Raw genomic sequence first — 18,015 nt, 5'->3', positions numbered from 1 at the left:
CGTGTGAGAGAGAGAGAGAGAGAGAGAGAGAGAGAGAGAGAGAGAGAAACGATATAGAAGAAGAGATGATGGAGAAGGAGAAAAATGTTTTTGCAATTAGGTTAAATCATTAAGGATATAACTGTCTTTATGTACAAAAAGAAGGGTATACTTAAAAATGCTCTCCTCACTAGGGCATTTTTAAAAATGTATTCCCCAAAAGGGGCATTTTTAAAATTCTCCCAAAAAATTAACCAGATATTTTTCCGGTTTTTAAACTCAACTTGTGTTTTTTTAACCAACAGAGTTAAATTGAGTTTTCGCTTAAACAAAGCTTTTTTGGACCAAAATGTCCATGCAACAAGCGAATTGGGCTGGGCTGGGCTTGACTGGACTGGACTGGACTAACCCGATCGATATATCAACGTGACTGTACATGTGTCATAAAACAATTGGTTCCGCTTACGCAGACGACAAGAGTTGTTCTTCCTCTTCTTATTCTTCATCTTCCTTTGGCTCGCGACTTCTCCTTTCTTAATGGAAGCTTAAGCCTTTTGATTCTCTCTCTCTCTGATTGTTACCTTCTCTAGCTCGCTCGTGATTCCTTCTTACATGTACGTTTCTCTTTGTTCCCCTGATATGTCTTGTTTGATCAAAGCCTCAATTTTTAGAGTAATGAGATTATTAAGAAAAAAAAAAGTCTCTCCTTTTCTGGGTTTTGATATTTGCGGTTTACAATGAAAACAATGAGATTTTTGTTAAAAAAATTGAAACTTTTTGTGATTTATATGTTGAAGCAGCTTGAAGACAATGATTCAGCTAAAGGTTTACGCAGGACTTAGTACCTTGGCAGCATTAGCTGTGATTTACCATGCTTTTAGTAGCAGAGGTCAATTTTACCCAGCGACTATGTATCTATCAACGTCCAAGATCAATTTGGTGGTTCTTCTCAACATGGGTTTGGTTCTAATGTTGAGTTTATGGAATCTAGTCAAAATTGTGTTTCTGGGTTCTCTTAGAGAAGCTGAAGTTGAGCGTTTGAATGAGCAAGCGTGGAGAGAACTCATGGAGATTCTATTTGCAGTCACTATTTTTAGACAGGACTTCTCTGTTGGGTTTATTTCTTTGGTTGTGACTCTTTTGTTGATCAAGAGTTTGCATTGGATGGCTCAGAAGAGAGTGGAGTATATTGAGACTACTCCTTCTGTTACTTTGCTCTCTCATGTTCGTATTGTTTCTTTTTTGGTTTTCCTTCTTGTCTTAGATTGTCTCCTTACGTATAGTTCTATACGGCAATTGATTCAGTCTCCAAAAGCTTCTATGTCTGTTTTCTTCACGTTTGAGTAAGTGTCCTTTGCTTCTTACTTATGATTTTGAGGTTTGTTGAGGAAGATTTGCTTAAGAGTTATGCAAGTTATACAGACAAATACATGTTTCTAGGAGCTTTAGGTTCTGTAAAGAATTTTGAAAATGTTTGAATCTGTGAAATATAGCCTAGTTACATACATATGAGAAGGATCTCTAATAAATCATCTGCCAAGATTTTGTATGGTCTACCCTATTTGGATAGCTAGTATGTTTGAAATATGCTTTATACAAGTGAAAGATGTAGGGGGTAATACAGACTGAAGAATAACTCTGATCTTTGTTTGAGCTCTTTAGGTGTCAGAGAAGAACTATATGGGAAACTATTACTATTGTGAATATGTTGTCTTGTGAACCTTACTTGCAGGCCTCTTAGATACTGTTTTTGTTACTAGGATCCTGGTTTCATCAACGCTGTAGTTAAAAACTTATGCTAGCTATTAAACACAAATGAAACATCTGTTGAAAATTGCTGAATATATGGGGGAAAGGTTCAGGGATTTTTATTTGTGATATTAGCTTTGTTGATATTTCATATTGTTTAGTTATGTATTCGTTTTTGTATTTTCCATCAGTTTAGCTGTTGGTTCTTACAAGTAAGTCATATTGAATTTTGCATCATACAGCCTAGCTTTAGACTAAGTTATGAATTTTATGTTGCAGGTATATGATTCTGGCAACAACAACTGTTTCGATTATTGTAAAGTATGCCTTCTATGTCACTGATATACTCAAGGAAGGTCAATGGGAAGGAAAACCAGTATACACTTTCTATCTAGAGCTTGTTCGTGACTTGCTTCACTTGTCCATGTATCTTTGCTTCTTCCTTATGATATTCATGTAAGTTTTTAGTTCATTCACTTCTATCATTATTGCAAACTTAGATGTTATACCACTAAAAGAAAAATGAATCCTGACTAATTTGCATGTTGACATTAGTGTGTCGCAAGTCATTATCGCCTTATCATTTACATTTTTGTTATTGCTAGGTACTTGTTTCAAGAGTTACTTCCATAAATTTATCATTTCAGTTATGTCCATCTAATGAGTCTTATCTTGGTTATATTAGTATGTCGCAACTCATTATCGCCTTATCTTTTACATTTTTTGTTGCTAGATACTTATTTCAAGACTTGCTTGCATAAATTTATCATCACACTTATGTCCATCTATAAGTCTTATCTTGGTTACATTTCATATATTTTTATGTGTAGACGTTGAAAATTGTAAATGAGAAGCAATAAGCCGTCAGAAAGCCAAAACAATATATCTACTGCATCTGTATATATGCAATTGACGGCATTTTAGTATTGTAATTTGTATCCTAATTCGAGTATCACTTTTTATTGCACAGGAACCATGGCCTTCCATTGCATCTGATACGGGAGCTCTACGAAACATTCAGAAACTTCAAAATTCGTGTGACCGATTACCTGCGTTATCGCAAAATCACTTCTAATATGAATGATAGGTTTCCTGATGCCACTCCTGAAGAACTGAGTTCGTAAGTTCCAGATATTCCCTCAGGATTGATATTTCCAAATATTCTAAATATCTTTTGAGCCGTTTGCAATTTTATTTACTTCATTATGCTTATATAGATGGATCAGTTACAATTCTTTTTCTGGGGTTGCAGAAATGATGCCACTTGTATCATATGTCGTGAAGAAATGACCACAGCAAAGAAATTAGTATGTGGCCATCTATTTCATGTGCATTGTCTTCGGTCATGGTTGGAACGACAAAACACATGTCCCACCTGCAGAGCACTGGTTGTGCCAGCTGACAATGCTACATCAACCGCTTCCGGAAACCGTGGAGCACCCCAAGAATCCCTGCAGCAGGGTACCAATTTCTCTATTCATACATTATTTCATAATGAATTTGTGGTCTATTTCGAACTCCGTGCTCCCAATTTTATTGGTCTCTTGAGTTTGAAAATGACATTATGTACTCAGCATGTCCAAAAGGTGAATCCTTTTTTAGTTTTTGTGAAATATCGAGACTAATGTTGCTCTACGTTCAAACAGGAATTGGTACTTCAAGTTCAGATGGCCAGGGATCTTCAGTAGCTGCTGCTGCCAATGAGAATATGAGCAGACACGAAGCTAGGTTACAGGCTGCTGCTTCAGCAGCCTCCATATATGGGAGATCCATTGTGTATCCATCTTCTGCAAACACACTAGTATGGTATGTGCGAAAGAGATAACATACAGCATCCACAACAAAAAACATAGTGACATGATCTAGTTTTAGCTGTTATGATGCTAGTTTCTATCTCATGTCTTAATTCCACTTGGACATTTCCATGTGATGCCTGTATGTGTCATGTCATCTCAGGGCTAAGCTTATTGTATTGAATCTTCTCTGTAACTTCTGTCATTTCATCCACTATATTATTTTAGAGAAAGAACTAACACTAAGAATGAACATATGAAGGCCTCAAGGTTATCCTCAGGCGGAGCTAGAAGCGCAGAGGAGTTATTTCGAGTCCCAGATCGAGGTACGTTAACATAACTTGTTCTTGTTAGCAGCTCAGAGTCTTTAGCGATTTGTTTTTCTCTCCGTAGGTCTTGCAAAACCAACTTCATCTTCTGGAGAAACCGACAACTGTAGATACGAAAGGAAAGTCTGTCGCGGAAACTGCAGAAATGAACCATTAAAGAACTCTGATAAAGACAAGTGAAACAGAAGTTTTAGGATTTTGGAGTAAAGAGAGAAACCTCAGAATGTGTGAATTGTTTTTGCTATAGAGAGGATATAAGAATGTAAATGTTGGGTGTCTCATCATAGAAGCTTGGAACACAAGTAGCAAAACTGGTCTTTTGTTAACTCTCTTTACCACAAGTATCTTCTCTATATTAGTTTTACACTCTCATATTAATATATCACGAACTGTTCTTCCCTTCTCTGATCAACTACACAGCTGAAAAAAATAAGATAAGCAAAGGATAATTTACATTTAAAGGTTTGAAAAAGAAAACAACAATGGGAAGAACGTAGTTTTAACAAAGGCTCGCGACGGGTCGGGTCGGATAATTTGGGTTGGGTATTTTCCGTTATTCGGATAGTTTGGAATTTGAGAAATTTTATCGATAATAACCAAATTAAATAACGGTTCGGTTTGGATATCGGGGTTTTCGGTTATTTTTCTTTGTTATTGAAATTAACTGAATAGTTTAAATTTTTGGTTAATTAGTTAAATCGGGTCGATTGTCTCGATTAATTGTGTAATTTCAGTTACTTCGATTTATTTGGTTTGGTTAGACCGGTTAATTTTAGGTAAAACAGATGATTTGGTTTTTTTGTTCGGTTAGTTTGTCTAATTTCAAGTAATTCGGTTAAATTTGGGTAACCGTCATTAAGGGCAAACCGAACCAAACGGAACCGATAATCGAGTATAATTTCGTCCGATCATTTTTTACTCTCAACCGAAATCGTACCAAAAACCAAAATCTTGGTTCAGTTTGCTATTTTTGGTTCGGGTAATAATCTCATGGCTAATTTTAATTTTAAGTGCTTTAAAAATAAAAATCAAATAGAATTTTCTTATATTTATGGTCATTGAAGTTTTTTTATTTATTCGGGGTTAAAAAGAAAAGTTGATTTTGCAAATTATTCCTTTTCTAATCAATAACTTATTTATCGGGTTTGGGCCGGGCTGGGTTTTTTAACCCCTGAAAACATCCCTATAAATATGAACACATATCAATTGAAACGACACGTTGAACTTGAAGCCAAAGAACAAAACGAAACCTACTCTTTCTTTCTTTCTTTCTTTCTTCTTCCCCTCGATTCCACTGAGTTCTTCGTCCGCCATTGAAACCTAAGCTTATTGAAACCCCTTGCTGTTTCGTCCGCCATTGTTGCTTCGTCTTCAATTGTTTTCGCCATTGCTGGCCACGGATTGAGCTTAATATTGTCTATCTCGAAGTGGATTTAGGTGAGTCTTGTTCTAAAATTCGATTTTGGATTATGAGAATTCGATTTTGGATCGAAGCTCTTTCATTGTTGCATTTCGTTGATGGCTTTTGAATCTTAGCTACTGAGTGAGCAGTGCCCCTTTGTGTTTGGTTGGGATAAACAATTCGTTGTGTGTGTTAGATGATCTTAAGATTGGTCTTGATTATTTATATATATGACAAGTCTACAGATTCGTAATTCTTGTTGGTGGTGAAGGTTTGCTGCGCCTAGGTTTTAGAGTGACCTGTAAAGAGGAGCGTCCATTAGGTGTATGAATCTTCCTTTGTGTGTACTAACTAATGTTTCTTTGTGTCTACTGAATCTTCCTTTATGAAATTCTTCTTCTTTTGTTGATTTTTCTTATGACTCACTTATGAATCTTCCTCTCTACTTCTCTCTGCAACTATTTACTAAACTCGTTGGGATCAAAAGATGCTAGCTTTGGAATCAGAATTTATAATTCCACTGACTGTTTTTGCTTTGATTTGATTTTCTATATATCTCCATTACAATGCAATCTCTAGTTCTTCACATAGCTTATGTGAAATGAAGCTAACAGTGTCACAAATCCTGATTTCAATTTATGCCTAAGAAAAACGAAATGTCCAAACACATTTTTTCCAATTTTGGACATCAGATACCCTAGGCAATCATCGCCAATAACAACACAAAGACAATGAGTTAGTGTTTTATGTGTTGACTGATTTGTGTACCTACTTAGTCCACTAACTCATGAATGTGTTCTTCTTTGAAGGTGTTGTTGTCTGGTTTGTGTACTTAGTCCACTAACTCATTTCGCTTTTAACTTCTGGTTCTTCTTGTCAGTTTCTTAAGTCACTCTAGTTGATTAAGCTTTTTTTTGCAGCTTTAATTTGTTAAGCATGTTATGTGATCTCAATTGGTGTTTGTTTATTGAGTTCTTGCAGCTTTTTTTGCAGATTCTAATTAGTTTCTTCAGTCATTCTTGTCTTTTTAGTTTTGTTTAGGGTTTAATATCAGTTAAAGACTCTTGATTTTGATGTTTTGGTTTGTAACAGGACAGCGCAGCGATTGTTATAAAGCTATGCTTTTGTCGAATTCTCAGGTTGGAAAATTTTCTTCACAGCATCAGCATAGCTAAAGCGGTATGTTTCTCATCGTCTCATTCCTTTTCTCATCTTGCAAGCCCACATGACTCACGCTTCTCCCTGATTCTAATTCTGAAATTTTCCCTTTTTGTTTTGCTCCTTTCTCCATTGAATTTGTCTGAAATTCTGAATACAGTGAACAGAAAGCTGTGAGATTTCATTAATCCCTTTACAATTTCTCGTAAGCTTGTCTCCATAAAAATCAGATTTCCATAGCAATGAAATCTCTTGTTTCAAATCAACTGAACAACTGTCTTTTGAGTTTTAGATTCGTATCATTAGCTAACTTGAGAAGGGGTCATGGTGTGGTGTAACCATTGTGCGAAGAATGTTCCCGGAATTCGCCCCTTCGACGGTGGTTTGTAAGTAATGTTTTTACGTTTGAAATTTGAGGGTTTCTATAAGAGCTAGGACTGAGTCTGGAAAGCTCTTGATTAAAGAGCTCTAGTTCCGAGTTTTTATGATGGATCGAGCGTCGTTGCCTTTTGTTTTGTAGGGCATGTGATTTATGTGGGAGGATTTTGGAAAACTTCAATTTTTCGACTGATGTTACATTCGTTAAGAATGCTGCTGGACAGGTTTAATTACTCAAAGCTCTCCTCTTATTCTTTAGACCTAGAATGACTTGATTGATTCCATGTACATACGTGTGTGATCAATAGACTATATATATATATATATATATATATATATTAGTATTGTCAAATCTTTTCTAAGATAAAAGATGTTCTCTAGCTAGCTAGTGGTTTGAAATTATTTCTGTGTGCCTGCAGAGCCAAGCGTCAGGTAACATAGTGAAGAGTGTTGAAAGTGGGAGTTCGAGCTCACGCGAAAGAAGATTGGGAATAGGTATAAGAATTTCTGTTCACGGTTGGATACATGATGATCTCTAATCTTCAGCTTTCCTCTATGTTCGATTTAATCTTTACCACTTGCCAGTTTGCTCATCTTTTTAGCCTAACTCCTAATTATTCTCTATTTCACATCCTTGGATATCCTGCCAAACAATTGAGGCCATGTGACTGTTCTGAAAAGTCATTATTGCATTGTTAAATTCTTTAGATATGTTAGTTTGCTGCTCTTACAGAGAGAGAGACGCACCTCTTTTGTTTTTGTTTTTGTTTTGGCAGCTACATATGAGTTAAGGAATTTGAAAGATGCCTTGGGAATTGGTGATGAGAAAGAAGATGTGGTTAGAATGGCTGCCAAAATCTTTGAAGTATGTTTAGGTTTTTACATATTGTCTGAATGAATATTAATCAATCTGTCAGGATTCTTTTACACCGTACGTCTAACTTTATTTATCTTCCAAAGATGGCAATTGATCAAAACTTCACTAAAGGGCGCAGAACTGAACTTGTACTGTCTTCCTGTCTCTACTTGACTTGCAGGTTAGAATCTTATATAGTAACCCTACTTATAGTATGTTTCCTTGTATGTTTGTTAACCAAATACTTTGTTTACTTGTAGGGAAAAGAAAATTCCGTTACTTCTTATTGATTTTTCAAGCTACCTTCGAGTTAGCGTGTAAGAGTTGTTTTCATTCCCATACTTGTTCTTTTTATTTGATTGCCTAATTACCTGTTAAGTCTACTACAGAGTCAGAGTAATGCTTTTATTGGTTTCATGTCTAGTTACGAGCTAGGTTCTGTGTACTTGCAACTCTGTGAACTGTTGTACCTTGTGGAAAACAACAACTATGAGGAGCTTGTTGATCCTTCAATTTTTATTCTTCGATTCGTAAACAGTAAGTATGTTGTCTTTGGCTCACATTCTTTTTCTTTATCAGCTTGATGATGCATATTTTTTTATTACTTGGTGTAAACAACAGTCAAAAATACAAACAATTATATCAATAATTCATTATACACTTGAAGGTTTATTGAAGGGTGTAGACAAACAAAGGAAAGGAGAGTTTGAGAAAACGGTTAGAAGCATTATATCTAGTATGAAGAGAGATTGGATGCAGGTGCGATTTTATTATTTAAAGTATAGTTTCCTACATGTTCTTTTTGTCTTATTTATTATTTATTATGGCTTGTGTTAATTAATGTTGGCGATCTATTTGGCTTGAAGACCGGCCGGAAACCAAGTGGAATATGTGGAGCAGCAATTTACATAGCTGCACTTTCTCATGGTATCATGTGCTCTAGAGCAGATATTGTAAGAATGTGACTAATGTTATCAGATAAGAGCAAGGAGATGGATATATCGATTTGATGTGTGTTTTCTATATGTTTCAGGCAAAAATGGTGCATATGTGTGAAGCAACAATAACCAAAAGGTTGAATGAATTTGCTAATACCGAGGCTGCAAGTTTAACTGTGAGTAATTTCTTTTGCAGGATTATGTTACAAATTGTTTCTAGTTGTAAAGTTATACACTAATTAGATGTTGTCAATTTTAATTTTGCCTCATATTACTGATACAAGATATGTCATCAAGTATTGTTTAGAAAGCATCATGCTTGAGAAGCTTCTTAATCATTCTTTTAAGTATTTTCTTTTTATGCTAAACTAAGAGATTTAGATACTTTATTTATTTCACAATGCTTAAATCGGTTTGTAAGAGTCTATATAAGACTCTCAAAATCATCAATAAGAATAAACTTCCAACAATAACCTAATTCTCTAAGAGAGGCTTGGGTTAAAGGGAAGCTTGCTTTCAATCTTCTTGTTCTCTAAGTTAGGCTACACTTCTAATCTAGTCATTACGGAGAAAGTAGAGGGTCCTTTAACAAGAGCAAAAGCAAAGGCTTTTGCTCATAACAATTACTTGTTGAGATTTCTGTTGATTCTTTTTTAAATGTTGTATATGCTTGTCTAGGTTTTTAAGCTTGAAGAAAGCGAAAAGATATTGGTTGATGAAAGGGAAAAGATATTGCGTGAAAACCCTATTACCTCAAAACCAAACTCTGATAAAGGAGTAGTGAACTGTAAACATAAAGATTTAGAACCTTTTGCTTATGGATTATGTAAGAGCTGTCACGATAAGGTAAGTCTCCGGACTTGTCTCTCTTTCCATACTTTTGACAAATGGCTCCGAGAGTTTGACAACCAGAATTTTTTTGGCAGTTCATTATAATTTCTGGTGGAGTTGTTGGTGGGTCGGATCCTCCTGCTTTCCAGCGAGCAGAGAAAGAGAGAATGGAAAAAGCAGCTAAAGAAGACAACGAGGGAGGAGGAATTGGTACGTAGCATACCCACAAACGATGAACAACTATCAAAATAGATTTAAAAGTTTTTTTTTTGTTTTGCTATTGGTTTGAGCTCTTAAGAATATTTTTATGTGTTGTGTGTCTCAGAGAAAAGTGAAGGAGAAACAGATTGGGATGCTGAAGCTTCGGATGAATCAGGCAATCTTTCTGACCTCGATGGTGATGCTGAGGTGGGAAATCATTTTTGCTTCCTTGTGTAGTATATAGAATGTTGCTATCTCGGCCTATTTTCCTTACAACATTTTCACTTTACTATTTGATGGTTGGTCAAAATACTTCACTGTGTCCCAGGTGGATGGCTGTTTTCTCAACGAGGACGAAATGATCATGACGAAGATCTCATGGGAGTTAGAAAACAGACCATATCTTGAGGTGATAGGCAATATCATCTATCTTCTCTTGTATTCCTTCTGAGTTGTTATCAACATAAGAATCTTACCAAATTATATTATTATGTAGGAGCAAGCAGCTAAGGAAGCAGCTCTGAAGAAGGCTAGTGAAGCTTTCAATGCTAATTGCCCAGAATACGCAAGAAATCTTGTTGAAACTTCTAAAGCATCTGTGATACAATCTAGAAAGGTGACTCAGATTTGAAACTTTGCAATTATATGTTCATGGTTTATGTCAAGTATCTGACTTAAAATAATATGAAGTCCATTAATGATGACCTATATGGTTTCTCAATCAAACTCTCATTTCTCTCTTGATATAGGAAAAGCGTCAAAAACGTGCTGAGGAAGCAAGGAACGCGCCTCCACCAGCTACAGCCATGGAAGCAGTTTGCAGAACACTTGAGAGGAAGGTAAGAAAATATATTGTTATCGTTTGTCAAAAAATATATAGCTTTTGAAGAAAAACGTCTGGAATTTTCTTGTGTTTCTGATTTTGAGACTTAATTATACAGAAACTTAGTAGGTGTATCAACTACGGTGCTTTGGATGAACTCTTTGGTACTTCTGTAAGTTTATTACCCTCTCTTTTTGTTTCCTTAGTTCTCATCATCACTTTCAGGTCTATACAATTTTGTTCTTGTTTCTTCTTTCAGCCATCTGAGAAGTCACCGAAGAAATCGAGAACCGAGACAGTTACAGAGAAGAAGAGGGAAGAGAAGGAAGACCATGAGATTGTTGAAGATGAAGAAGATGAAGAAGACTACGCAGCACCATATGAGATGAACGCAGATGAGAAATTCTATGAAGACGAAGTGGAAGAGGAAGAGGATGGTTATGATTTTGGATTGTACTAATGCTAACTTCATGTCTGTCGCGTAAAAAACAGAAATGAACCATTAAAGGAACTCTCATAAAGACAAGTGAAACAGAAGTTTTGGGATTTTGGAGTGAAGAGAGAAGACAAACGAATTCTCAGAATGTGTGAATTGTTTTTGCTATAGAGAGGATATAAGAATGTAAATGTTGGGTGTCTCATCATAGAAGCTTGGAAACAAAAGTTGGAAACTGGTCTTTTGTTCTGCTCTACCAATAAGTATCTCTCTATATGAGTTTTCCAATCTCATATTAAGAAACTGGTCTTCCCTTCTCTGATCAACTACACAGCTGAATAAACATATAAGCAAAAATATAATTCACATCCAAAAGGTTTGAAAAAGAAAACAACAATTTGTAGAACGTAGTTTTAAGGATGCTTGCCACCGAGTCGGGTCGAATAATTCGGTTATTCGGGTAGTTTGGAATTCGAGAAAATGTTACCGAAAATAACCAAATTAAACAACGGATCGGTTCTTTGCGTATCATGCTTTTTCGGTTATTTTTCCTTGTTAGCTAAATTAACCGAATAGTTTAGATTTTTGGTTAATTTGGTTAATTAGTAAAATCGTGTCGATTATCTCAATTAATTTTGGTTAATTAAGGTACATTCAGTTAATTCGGTTTAATTAGTTCGCTTAGAATGGTTAATTTTGGGTAATACAGATAATTTGGTTATATCAGTTCGGTCAGTTCGTCTAATTGCAGGTAATTTGGTTAACTTTGGATAACCGTCAGTTAAGGTGAATCAAATCAAACCAAACCAAACCAGTAACCCAACTGCATAATATAATTTCCTTCGATCGGTTTTTTCTCTTAACCGTAACCATACCGAAAACCAAAATCTCGGTTCGCTTTGGTATTTTTGGTTTCTGTAATAATCTATACTAGATTTTACCCCGTGGTACACCACGGGCCTAGTATTTTATATGTATCTCTTATGAAAAGTTTAACCGTTATATACAAAGTTTCTTTACATAACTTTTGATTGCCAACATGAACAATGTAACCTATGTGGTTTATATATTGAAAAATATGCTAGATGCGTACTTGTGCTAGAGGAGGAGAGAAATTTTTTTTTTCCTTTTTGTTAAACGAAAACATACTTTTACCCCGTGGTACACCACTGGTCCATTTTCTTTCAAAATTTATATGTAATATTCGTGATTTTGAGTAATAAAATGAGAATTTTCGAGAAAACCCCATTTGGTGTTTCCGTTTTCAAAAATACCCCTTTCTTCTATCAATTTTCAAAAATATCCCTTTTTATATATGAAAAAATATAAACTTTTATATGGTTGATAAGCTACATTAAGATCATCATTACTACTGGGAGACTAAATCCAAATATTTATAAAGTTCAAAAAGTTATAAACAGCATTTATAAGGTTTTTAAAAGGTTTACAAAGTTTTATAAGATTTTTAAAAGGTTTTTAAAATGTATTTATACGGTATTTATGAAATACATATATAAATTTATACACATATAAAGATAATTTGTGTCTATAAATATAAATATAAGCTTACACATATTTTTTTGATAAATTTCAAATTAGTGTTTTTGATAAAATTAGAAAGAGCGTTATTTTTAAAAAATATTAGAAAAGAGGTATTTTTTAAATTCTCCCTAATAAAATGATTGAGTTTATAAAGTAATTAATATAAATGTTATAGTGTTATAATAAGATAGATTAACATTTTTGAAGTACCTTTTGTGTTCTAGCCTTTTATTTTGTAATATTTGCATAATTAAATCCTTACCATTTGATTAATAGAAAAAGTTTAAGATAAATTTTGTAATTAAATCATAATAAATTTGCAAAATTAGAAATCAATATTGATTAAATTTAACAAAATTTCCTAAAATCTCTCCCTAATAAATCAAAGATTTCTCCAACATCTTTATATGATCTTATTTGTTTTTAAATTTATATTATTACATAAACATATGTATAATAAAAATATATTTTTTTTCGCATATGTTGCAATTTGAATTTTTAGAAACAGATGTATATTACTCAAACGATACAAAAATGTATGTACTAAAGTATTATTGATAATTGTGTAGCACGGGTCATGTGATGGAACGGGTTATAATTTACATAATTATGATTATAGATATTTTTACGGGTTGTCTACTATAGTATAACTCACAAAAATATTTTAATATGAAATTATATTATGTAAACGAATATTATGTCAGTATCATTTCATTATTTTAAATATTATACTATTTAATTAATTTAATCAAATTACGATTATATAAAAAATAAATTATCATATAATATTCTACGGGTTAAATCATAAACTTAACAATCAAAATATAGTAATACACTCTTATATACCAAACAAAAATAATAAAAAAATACATTTTAAAATGTCGTTACGCGGTGTATCGCGGGTTAAAACCTACTCCCATAGTATGAAAATCAAATGGAATTTTGTTTTTTTGTTTGGGGTCAAAATTGAAGTTTTGTGCTATTTGGGGTTAAAAAAGTTACAAATTTGTTCCTTTTCTAATCAAGAACTAATTTTCTTTCTCAAACCTCCGCTTCCGCCACTGTGGCTCGCTTGATCGTCGTCGTCCGGTGATCCATCTCTCACAGTCGAAGGCAAGTCATCGACTCTTTTTTTTCTTATTTATGTTAAGATCCAATGTGACTTTTACTCGTAGTGAAAATGCTGATTTGTAAATGCTTTTGTTTGGTTCGCCATTTGTGATATGAGATTATCATTTATACTTTTCGTTGATTCTGATTCTTGTAGCTATCGAATTTCTTAGGTACTGTATGGTTAAAGATTTGATTTTTTTATTGGTGTTTTGGTTCTTGCGCACCAAGTGTTTGATGAAATTACTCAATGAACATTTTCTCTTTTGTTCACAGGTCATTTGTTCCAGTTTGGTTTAAGACGAAGCTATGAAGAGTTTGATATGGTTAACGGCAGAAGAAGCTGCAAAGAACAGAGGGAAAGTTCTTTCTTTGTACCGACAACTACTTAGGAGCATCAACTCGCCGAGATTGCAGCTTAGTTACGCGTCAAGACTTGCGAAGAAAGCTGAAGTTAGGACCATCTTCTTGTTTGGTTCCGAGGAGATTTCAAAACACAATGTTACCGATCTTATCCGTACTGCTGAATATGCTCTTTCCCAGTTAAAACAAGGCAAAATCCCCAACAACACCACTCAGTACTGAGTCATCTTACCATTGTTACACATTCATAGATATATGTGGCTTCATGCTCATATCATTATCAGTCTTTCCATTTATTTGGAAACCTTATATATTGAGATCAGCTTTACTATGTAACTCACAAGGCATGTTTCCTAGTATTAACAAGAATGTGGTGCTTAGAAAACATATCGTGTATGTTTGCATTTTGCTCGCGAGTCGCGACTGTACATTTATAGACATGTTTGGTACTCTCCAATCTTGATGTATTTCATTTATTGGCAACTTTGAGATTGTTTCGACACATTGCTCAAAACTAAGGTATCCCAATGGAAAAGTTTGCACAATTTAGATTACCAAACAATCCAGTTAGGAGTAAAAGAATAATATAGTGAACTCATGTAAATTGATAATAGTAGAATTGTTTACTTTCACAAATCCACGGCTTAACACAATGTTTATAATTTGTAATTTGACAACAAACTCTACTGGCTCGTATTTTAAAGATTCTACCAAAACTTAGCATCACAAAACTCAAAATCATTAGTCAATAAAACACTAAAAATGCTCTCATCCTTAGTTCTCTTGTCCTTCGTCTATCTTCTCAGCTTTTTGTTCTCCAATCCGTGGCCGTCTCATAGCTGGATAAACAGAGAAAGATGAAGAACCACAATGTCACAACTTGTAGGAGTTTCATCATTTTCTTTGTATGTTTTATATAACTGTACACACTGAAAAATACTCACATTTAAGAGCTGACCCGGCAAGACATGTAAGCCTTGATTTAGTATTTGTCTCGGCTAATGGTTTTGTGTTCTCTTTAGCCGCCATTCGCACATCCCAAACACGTATGATCCCATCAGACGAAGCAGAACCAATCAAGTATGGATCTTCCAAGGAGCCGTCACTATCATTCCTGGTAAGCACAACAATACCTTTGATCCGAGCTGGGTGAGCATCTTCTATTGAATAAGCAAGCTTCCCACTATTTGTATCCCAAGCTGTTATAGCCCTATCTTCACCACCTGTGAAAAGAGTTCCACTCTGTTGCAAAATTAACCAAACATATTAGCCAATAAACAAAGTATCACCATTTCCAATAAAAAAAAACGTAACCACGACATCAACGAGCAACCGAGAACTGTATTTAGCCAAAGAGGTCGTTTCGAAGGCTTTAAAGATGGTAGGAACTTCTGAAATTAAAACTACAACAACATAAGCTTAAACTGAACACACCATTGAGCAAAAGAAGAAAGCTTTTACTGAAAGAAGTTATCTATCTGCACATAAAAGGACATATTTTCCCAAAAGTGTTATCATAGTCTAAAATACTATGATAGCCTCAAATTAAATCTCCTTTCATGGTTTCAAGAAGGTCGACTCTTCTGCAATGTACACACTTAAGTAACATAGGACTAAGCATTGAAAGAAACAACAACCGAGTCGGAATCACGCAGCTCTAGTTCAAATTAGACAGCATTCATAGTAAACCAATAAACAACAAGCTCAGAATCTCAAAGTTGCTAACACAGAATCCAATTAAGAGACTAAAGATGCAATTGTGGAAACTATAAGAGAAATTAAAGCTTCCAAAGGGTAAGAAAAACCACCTCTCCTGGAGTAGCGCAGAGTATACGCTTGCGGCTCGGATTCTCAAGCTCAAGAAGAAGCTTAGCATCTTCAGACTGATGAACTCCAACTTTATTATTCACAACCATGAAAAAACTATCACCACTTGGATCAAACTTCACAAGACTCGCCTCATGACCTAACCTACAACAAAAACTCCTCTTCCCTCTAACCAAATTCAACATCGTAAAGAACTCATCACGATAAACAGCTAAAGCAAGCTTCCCAGAAGGATGAATCGCCAAATCGTTTACCGCCTTCTTATGAGGACGAAAGGATTTAAGCAAAACAAAAGGATCAGTATCAAATATGGCGACGGAGCCATCTGCGGCGGCGGAGATGAGATTACGAGGGAAAGAGAGTGAAGAAGGTGTGTAGAAGGCGAGAGCAGTGATTGAGGCTGTGTGGTTGTGGTCTAGGAGAGAGCCCAGGGAAGAAGCGGAAGGAAGATCGTAGAGATGGATTGTATCGTCGGAGCCGCCGGAAGCAGCGGCGGGACCGGAACAAGCGACGGTGGTGATTGGGGAGATGTGAGATGGGTAGGAGAAGATAGTGGAGAGAGTTAGGGTTTGGTTATCGGGGTCGTGCTTTGTGGGTTTAAGCTTGAAACCCCAAATGAATCTCTCGTAGGAGCCTGCGATGATACTCATTGTTGCTTCGATGAGAGGTTTCGAATGTCAAAAAGTTTGATTGAAACTGTTTTTAGGGTTTTAGGTTTTTATGGAAGAGGAAGACAATGTTTTGTAAATTGAACCGGATAGTAAACCGGGTAATTTTGTGGTTTTTGGTTTAAACTTGATGGCACGATTAAACCAATTGATGCATCTATACTATTAAGCTCAAGTACCCAAAAAAAAATTACACTAACGTTTTCAAATGAAATAAAATACAATGTTCATTAGATTTACATGCGGATCTAATTATTCAATCGATATTGTAATCGGATTTAGAGATTTAATCTCCATTGTTCATTTTTTCTGTTGATAAAAAGTTAAAATTAAATTTGGTTTTCAAATTTTTTTTAAAAAAATAATTATTATGTTTGATATTTAACTTTATTTGTACTATACAATACCTAAAATTTAGCTTGATTGGCAAGATTTTATTAATTTCAAATCTTTTTTTAGGACCTTGATCGAAATTTGAAACATAGAATATTTTAATATTTTTTTAATAGTTACATGGAATTAGATTATTTGTTTTAATAGAAACTACCAAATTTTTTGGAATTTCCATTTAATATAGTTAACTTTTTAAACTATTTTATATTTATCTTGACCTACCTAATCAATCTAACATTTTATAAATACATTTTTTGTTATAACTTTTTATACGTAAGAATTGTATAAATAAACTTTTGCCATTTCATTATAATATATTAAAAATTTGAAGGATTATTTATTAAAAATAATTATCCTACTCGATTTTCTTTAGCATAGATTCTTATTTTGAAATATCTATTATGGTAAGATCAATTTCGCACAGTAAAATCAATGCAAAATCACCCAAAAAAGGCTAAAATATCTCGGCTAGCACATACTTTCCTTTTTAATCGACTCTTTTAAATGTATAACACAAACAAAAAAAAAAAGAGGAAATATTTCCTTGGACAAGGATGATGGATTTTAAATGTAAGATATTCTATATTTTTCTTCTAACCTAACAAACCTAACTAGCCGATTTCAGACCTAACTATTCTATGTTTACATCTGCTAAAATGTAAACATATAAAAAGTAACTCTAATAGTCTCCGATTTCAGACCTATTCCTGAAAGAAACCAAACAGATACATTTCCTCAAGGAGTCAGGCTATACCACAACAAACTGAAAGGTTCTACACCCTGGAAAAGTTTGTCATACCTTTCACTCTACATTTTTAAACACCCAACAAAGGATTTTAACATGTAACATTGTTAACTATGTCATTGGTGACAAGCAAGCGCCACAAATGTCATCGCTCTTAAGGTTTTGGAGATATCCTAACTTCTAAGATCAAAGAAAATGATAGGGTTGCTCTCAATGTCTGTATCCTCAGTGAACAGCCGCAGAATTTAATTGAATACTACTTAACGAAACACTAAAAGAATCACAGAGTATATAACAAGAAAATTCCATAACAGAAGCATCTTTCACGAATTGGGGTGATGAGCAGATGAAGAAACTGGAAACATAAAACTTACTTACCACTAACAAAGAGTTTCGTCTTTGGCACAGAGGAAGACGATGACGAAGAAGAAGAAGAATCCGAAGAGATACAGCTAGAAATCATTAACCCGCCCATATCACGGCGTCGGCGAGTC

General features: G+C 34.5%; 4 protein-coding genes across 11 annotated transcripts; 3 read left to right on the top strand and 1 right to left on the bottom strand.

Annotated features, from left to right (window-relative positions):
* Nucleotides 1–473: 473 nt before the first annotated feature.
* LOC17896083 (ERAD-associated E3 ubiquitin-protein ligase HRD1B) lies at nt 474–4,253 on the top strand. Of its 2 annotated transcripts, none has more exons than XM_006302176.2 (8): nt 474–593; nt 780–1,322; nt 2,008–2,184; nt 2,699–2,848; nt 2,981–3,189; nt 3,375–3,534; nt 3,784–3,847; nt 3,915–4,253. In XM_006302176.2, exons 2-8 carry the CDS (start codon nt 790–792, stop codon nt 4,005–4,007), a joined length of 1,386 nt encoding a protein of 461 aa, XP_006302238.1. In that variant the 5' UTR covers nt 474–593; nt 780–789; the 3' UTR covers nt 4,008–4,253. The 2 variants fall into 2 exon arrangements, with proteins under 2 accessions (XP_006302238.1, XP_023643003.1); XM_023787235.1 differs by having other exon boundaries at nt 777–1,322.
* Nucleotides 4,254–5,099: 846 nt separating this feature from the next.
* Nucleotides 5,100–11,166, top strand: LOC17894733 (transcription factor IIIB 60 kDa subunit). 7 transcript variants are annotated; one of them, XM_023787231.1, is made up of 21 exons: nt 5,100–5,287; nt 6,350–6,431; nt 6,571–6,615; nt 6,703–6,796; nt 6,931–7,012; nt 7,208–7,283; nt 7,565–7,653; nt 7,749–7,825; nt 7,905–7,961; nt 8,069–8,181; nt 8,312–8,403; nt 8,511–8,597; nt 8,678–8,758; nt 9,261–9,428; nt 9,509–9,623; nt 9,739–9,821; nt 9,943–10,023; nt 10,111–10,230; nt 10,364–10,453; nt 10,556–10,609; nt 10,697–11,166. In XM_023787231.1, exons 4-21 carry the CDS (start codon nt 6,735–6,737, stop codon nt 10,895–10,897), a joined length of 1,728 nt encoding a protein of 575 aa, XP_023642999.1. In that variant the 5' UTR covers nt 5,100–5,287; nt 6,350–6,431; nt 6,571–6,615; nt 6,703–6,734; the 3' UTR covers nt 10,898–11,166. The 7 variants fall into 7 exon arrangements, with proteins under 7 accessions (XP_023642999.1, XP_023642998.1, XP_023643002.1 ...); XM_023787230.1 differs by having other exon boundaries at nt 6,345–6,431; nt 6,571–6,583; XM_023787234.1 differs by having other exon boundaries at nt 6,345–6,431; nt 6,571–6,583; nt 6,703–6,800.
* Nucleotides 11,167–13,451: 2,285 nt separating this feature from the next.
* Nucleotides 13,452–14,347, top strand: LOC17895864. The gene is made up of 2 exons (XM_006301717.2): nt 13,452–13,528; nt 13,802–14,347. Exon 2 carries the CDS (start codon nt 13,835–13,837, stop codon nt 14,108–14,110), a length of 276 nt encoding a protein of 91 aa, XP_006301779.1. The 5' UTR covers nt 13,452–13,528; nt 13,802–13,834; the 3' UTR covers nt 14,111–14,347.
* Nucleotides 14,348–14,475: 128 nt separating this feature from the next.
* On the bottom strand, nt 14,476–16,414 carry LOC17895194 (p21-activated protein kinase-interacting protein 1-like). Its single transcript, XM_006302437.2, has 3 exons — nt 15,697–16,414; nt 14,833–15,130; nt 14,476–14,727 (listed from the first exon to the last, which is right to left on the bottom strand). Exons 1-3 carry the CDS (start codon nt 16,363–16,365, stop codon nt 14,663–14,665), a joined length of 1,032 nt encoding a protein of 343 aa, XP_006302499.1. The 5' UTR covers nt 16,366–16,414; the 3' UTR covers nt 14,476–14,662.
* Nucleotides 16,415–18,015: the final 1,601 nt, after the last annotated feature.

Source organism: Capsella rubella, unplaced genomic scaffold, assembly GCF_000375325.1.
Source record: "Capsella rubella cultivar Monte Gargano unplaced genomic scaffold, Caprub1_0 scaffold_2, whole genome shotgun sequence".
NCBI classification, from domain to species: Eukaryota; Viridiplantae; Streptophyta; class Magnoliopsida; order Brassicales; family Brassicaceae; genus Capsella; species Capsella rubella.
Note: the sequence above shows the minus strand (reverse complement) of the source record. Positions and strands in the feature narration are given on the sequence as shown.

Excerpts from the sequence above, each read along its gene's own strand:
- LOC17896083 (XM_006302176.2), top strand. The coding sequence starts at position 790 with ATGATTCAGCTAAAGGTTTACGCAGGACTTAGTACCTTGGCAGCATTA. Across the intron at positions 2,185-2,698 it reads TTCTTCCTTATGATATTCAT|GAACCATGGCCTTCCATTGC; the intron begins GTAAGTTTTTAG and ends TTTATTGCACAG. Across the intron at positions 3,190-3,374 it reads CCAAGAATCCCTGCAGCAGG|GAATTGGTACTTCAAGTTCA; the intron begins GTACCAATTTCT and ends ACGTTCAAACAG.
- LOC17894733 (XM_023787231.1), top strand. The coding sequence starts at position 6,735 with ATGGTGTGGTGTAACCATTGTGCGAAGAATGTTCCCGGAATTCGCCCC. Across the intron at positions 8,598-8,677 it reads TGTGCTCTAGAGCAGATATT|GCAAAAATGGTGCATATGTG; the intron begins GTAAGAATGTGA and ends TATATGTTTCAG. Across the intron at positions 10,454-10,555 it reads GCAGAACACTTGAGAGGAAG|AAACTTAGTAGGTGTATCAA; the intron begins GTAAGAAAATAT and ends TTAATTATACAG.
- LOC17895864 (XM_006301717.2), top strand. The coding sequence starts at position 13,835 with ATGAAGAGTTTGATATGGTTAACGGCAGAAGAAGCTGCAAAGAACAGA.
- LOC17895194 (XM_006302437.2), bottom strand. The coding sequence starts at position 16,365 with ATGAGTATCATCGCAGGCTCCTACGAGAGATTCATTTGGGGTTTCAAG. Across the intron at positions 15,131-15,696 it reads TCTGCGCTACTCCAGGAGAG|AGTGGAACTCTTTTCACAGG; the intron begins GTGGTTTTTCTT and ends ATTTTGCAACAG. Across the intron at positions 14,728-14,832 it reads TGCCGGGTCAGCTCTTAAAT|CTATGAGACGGCCACGGATT; the intron begins GTGAGTATTTTT and ends CTGTTTATCCAG.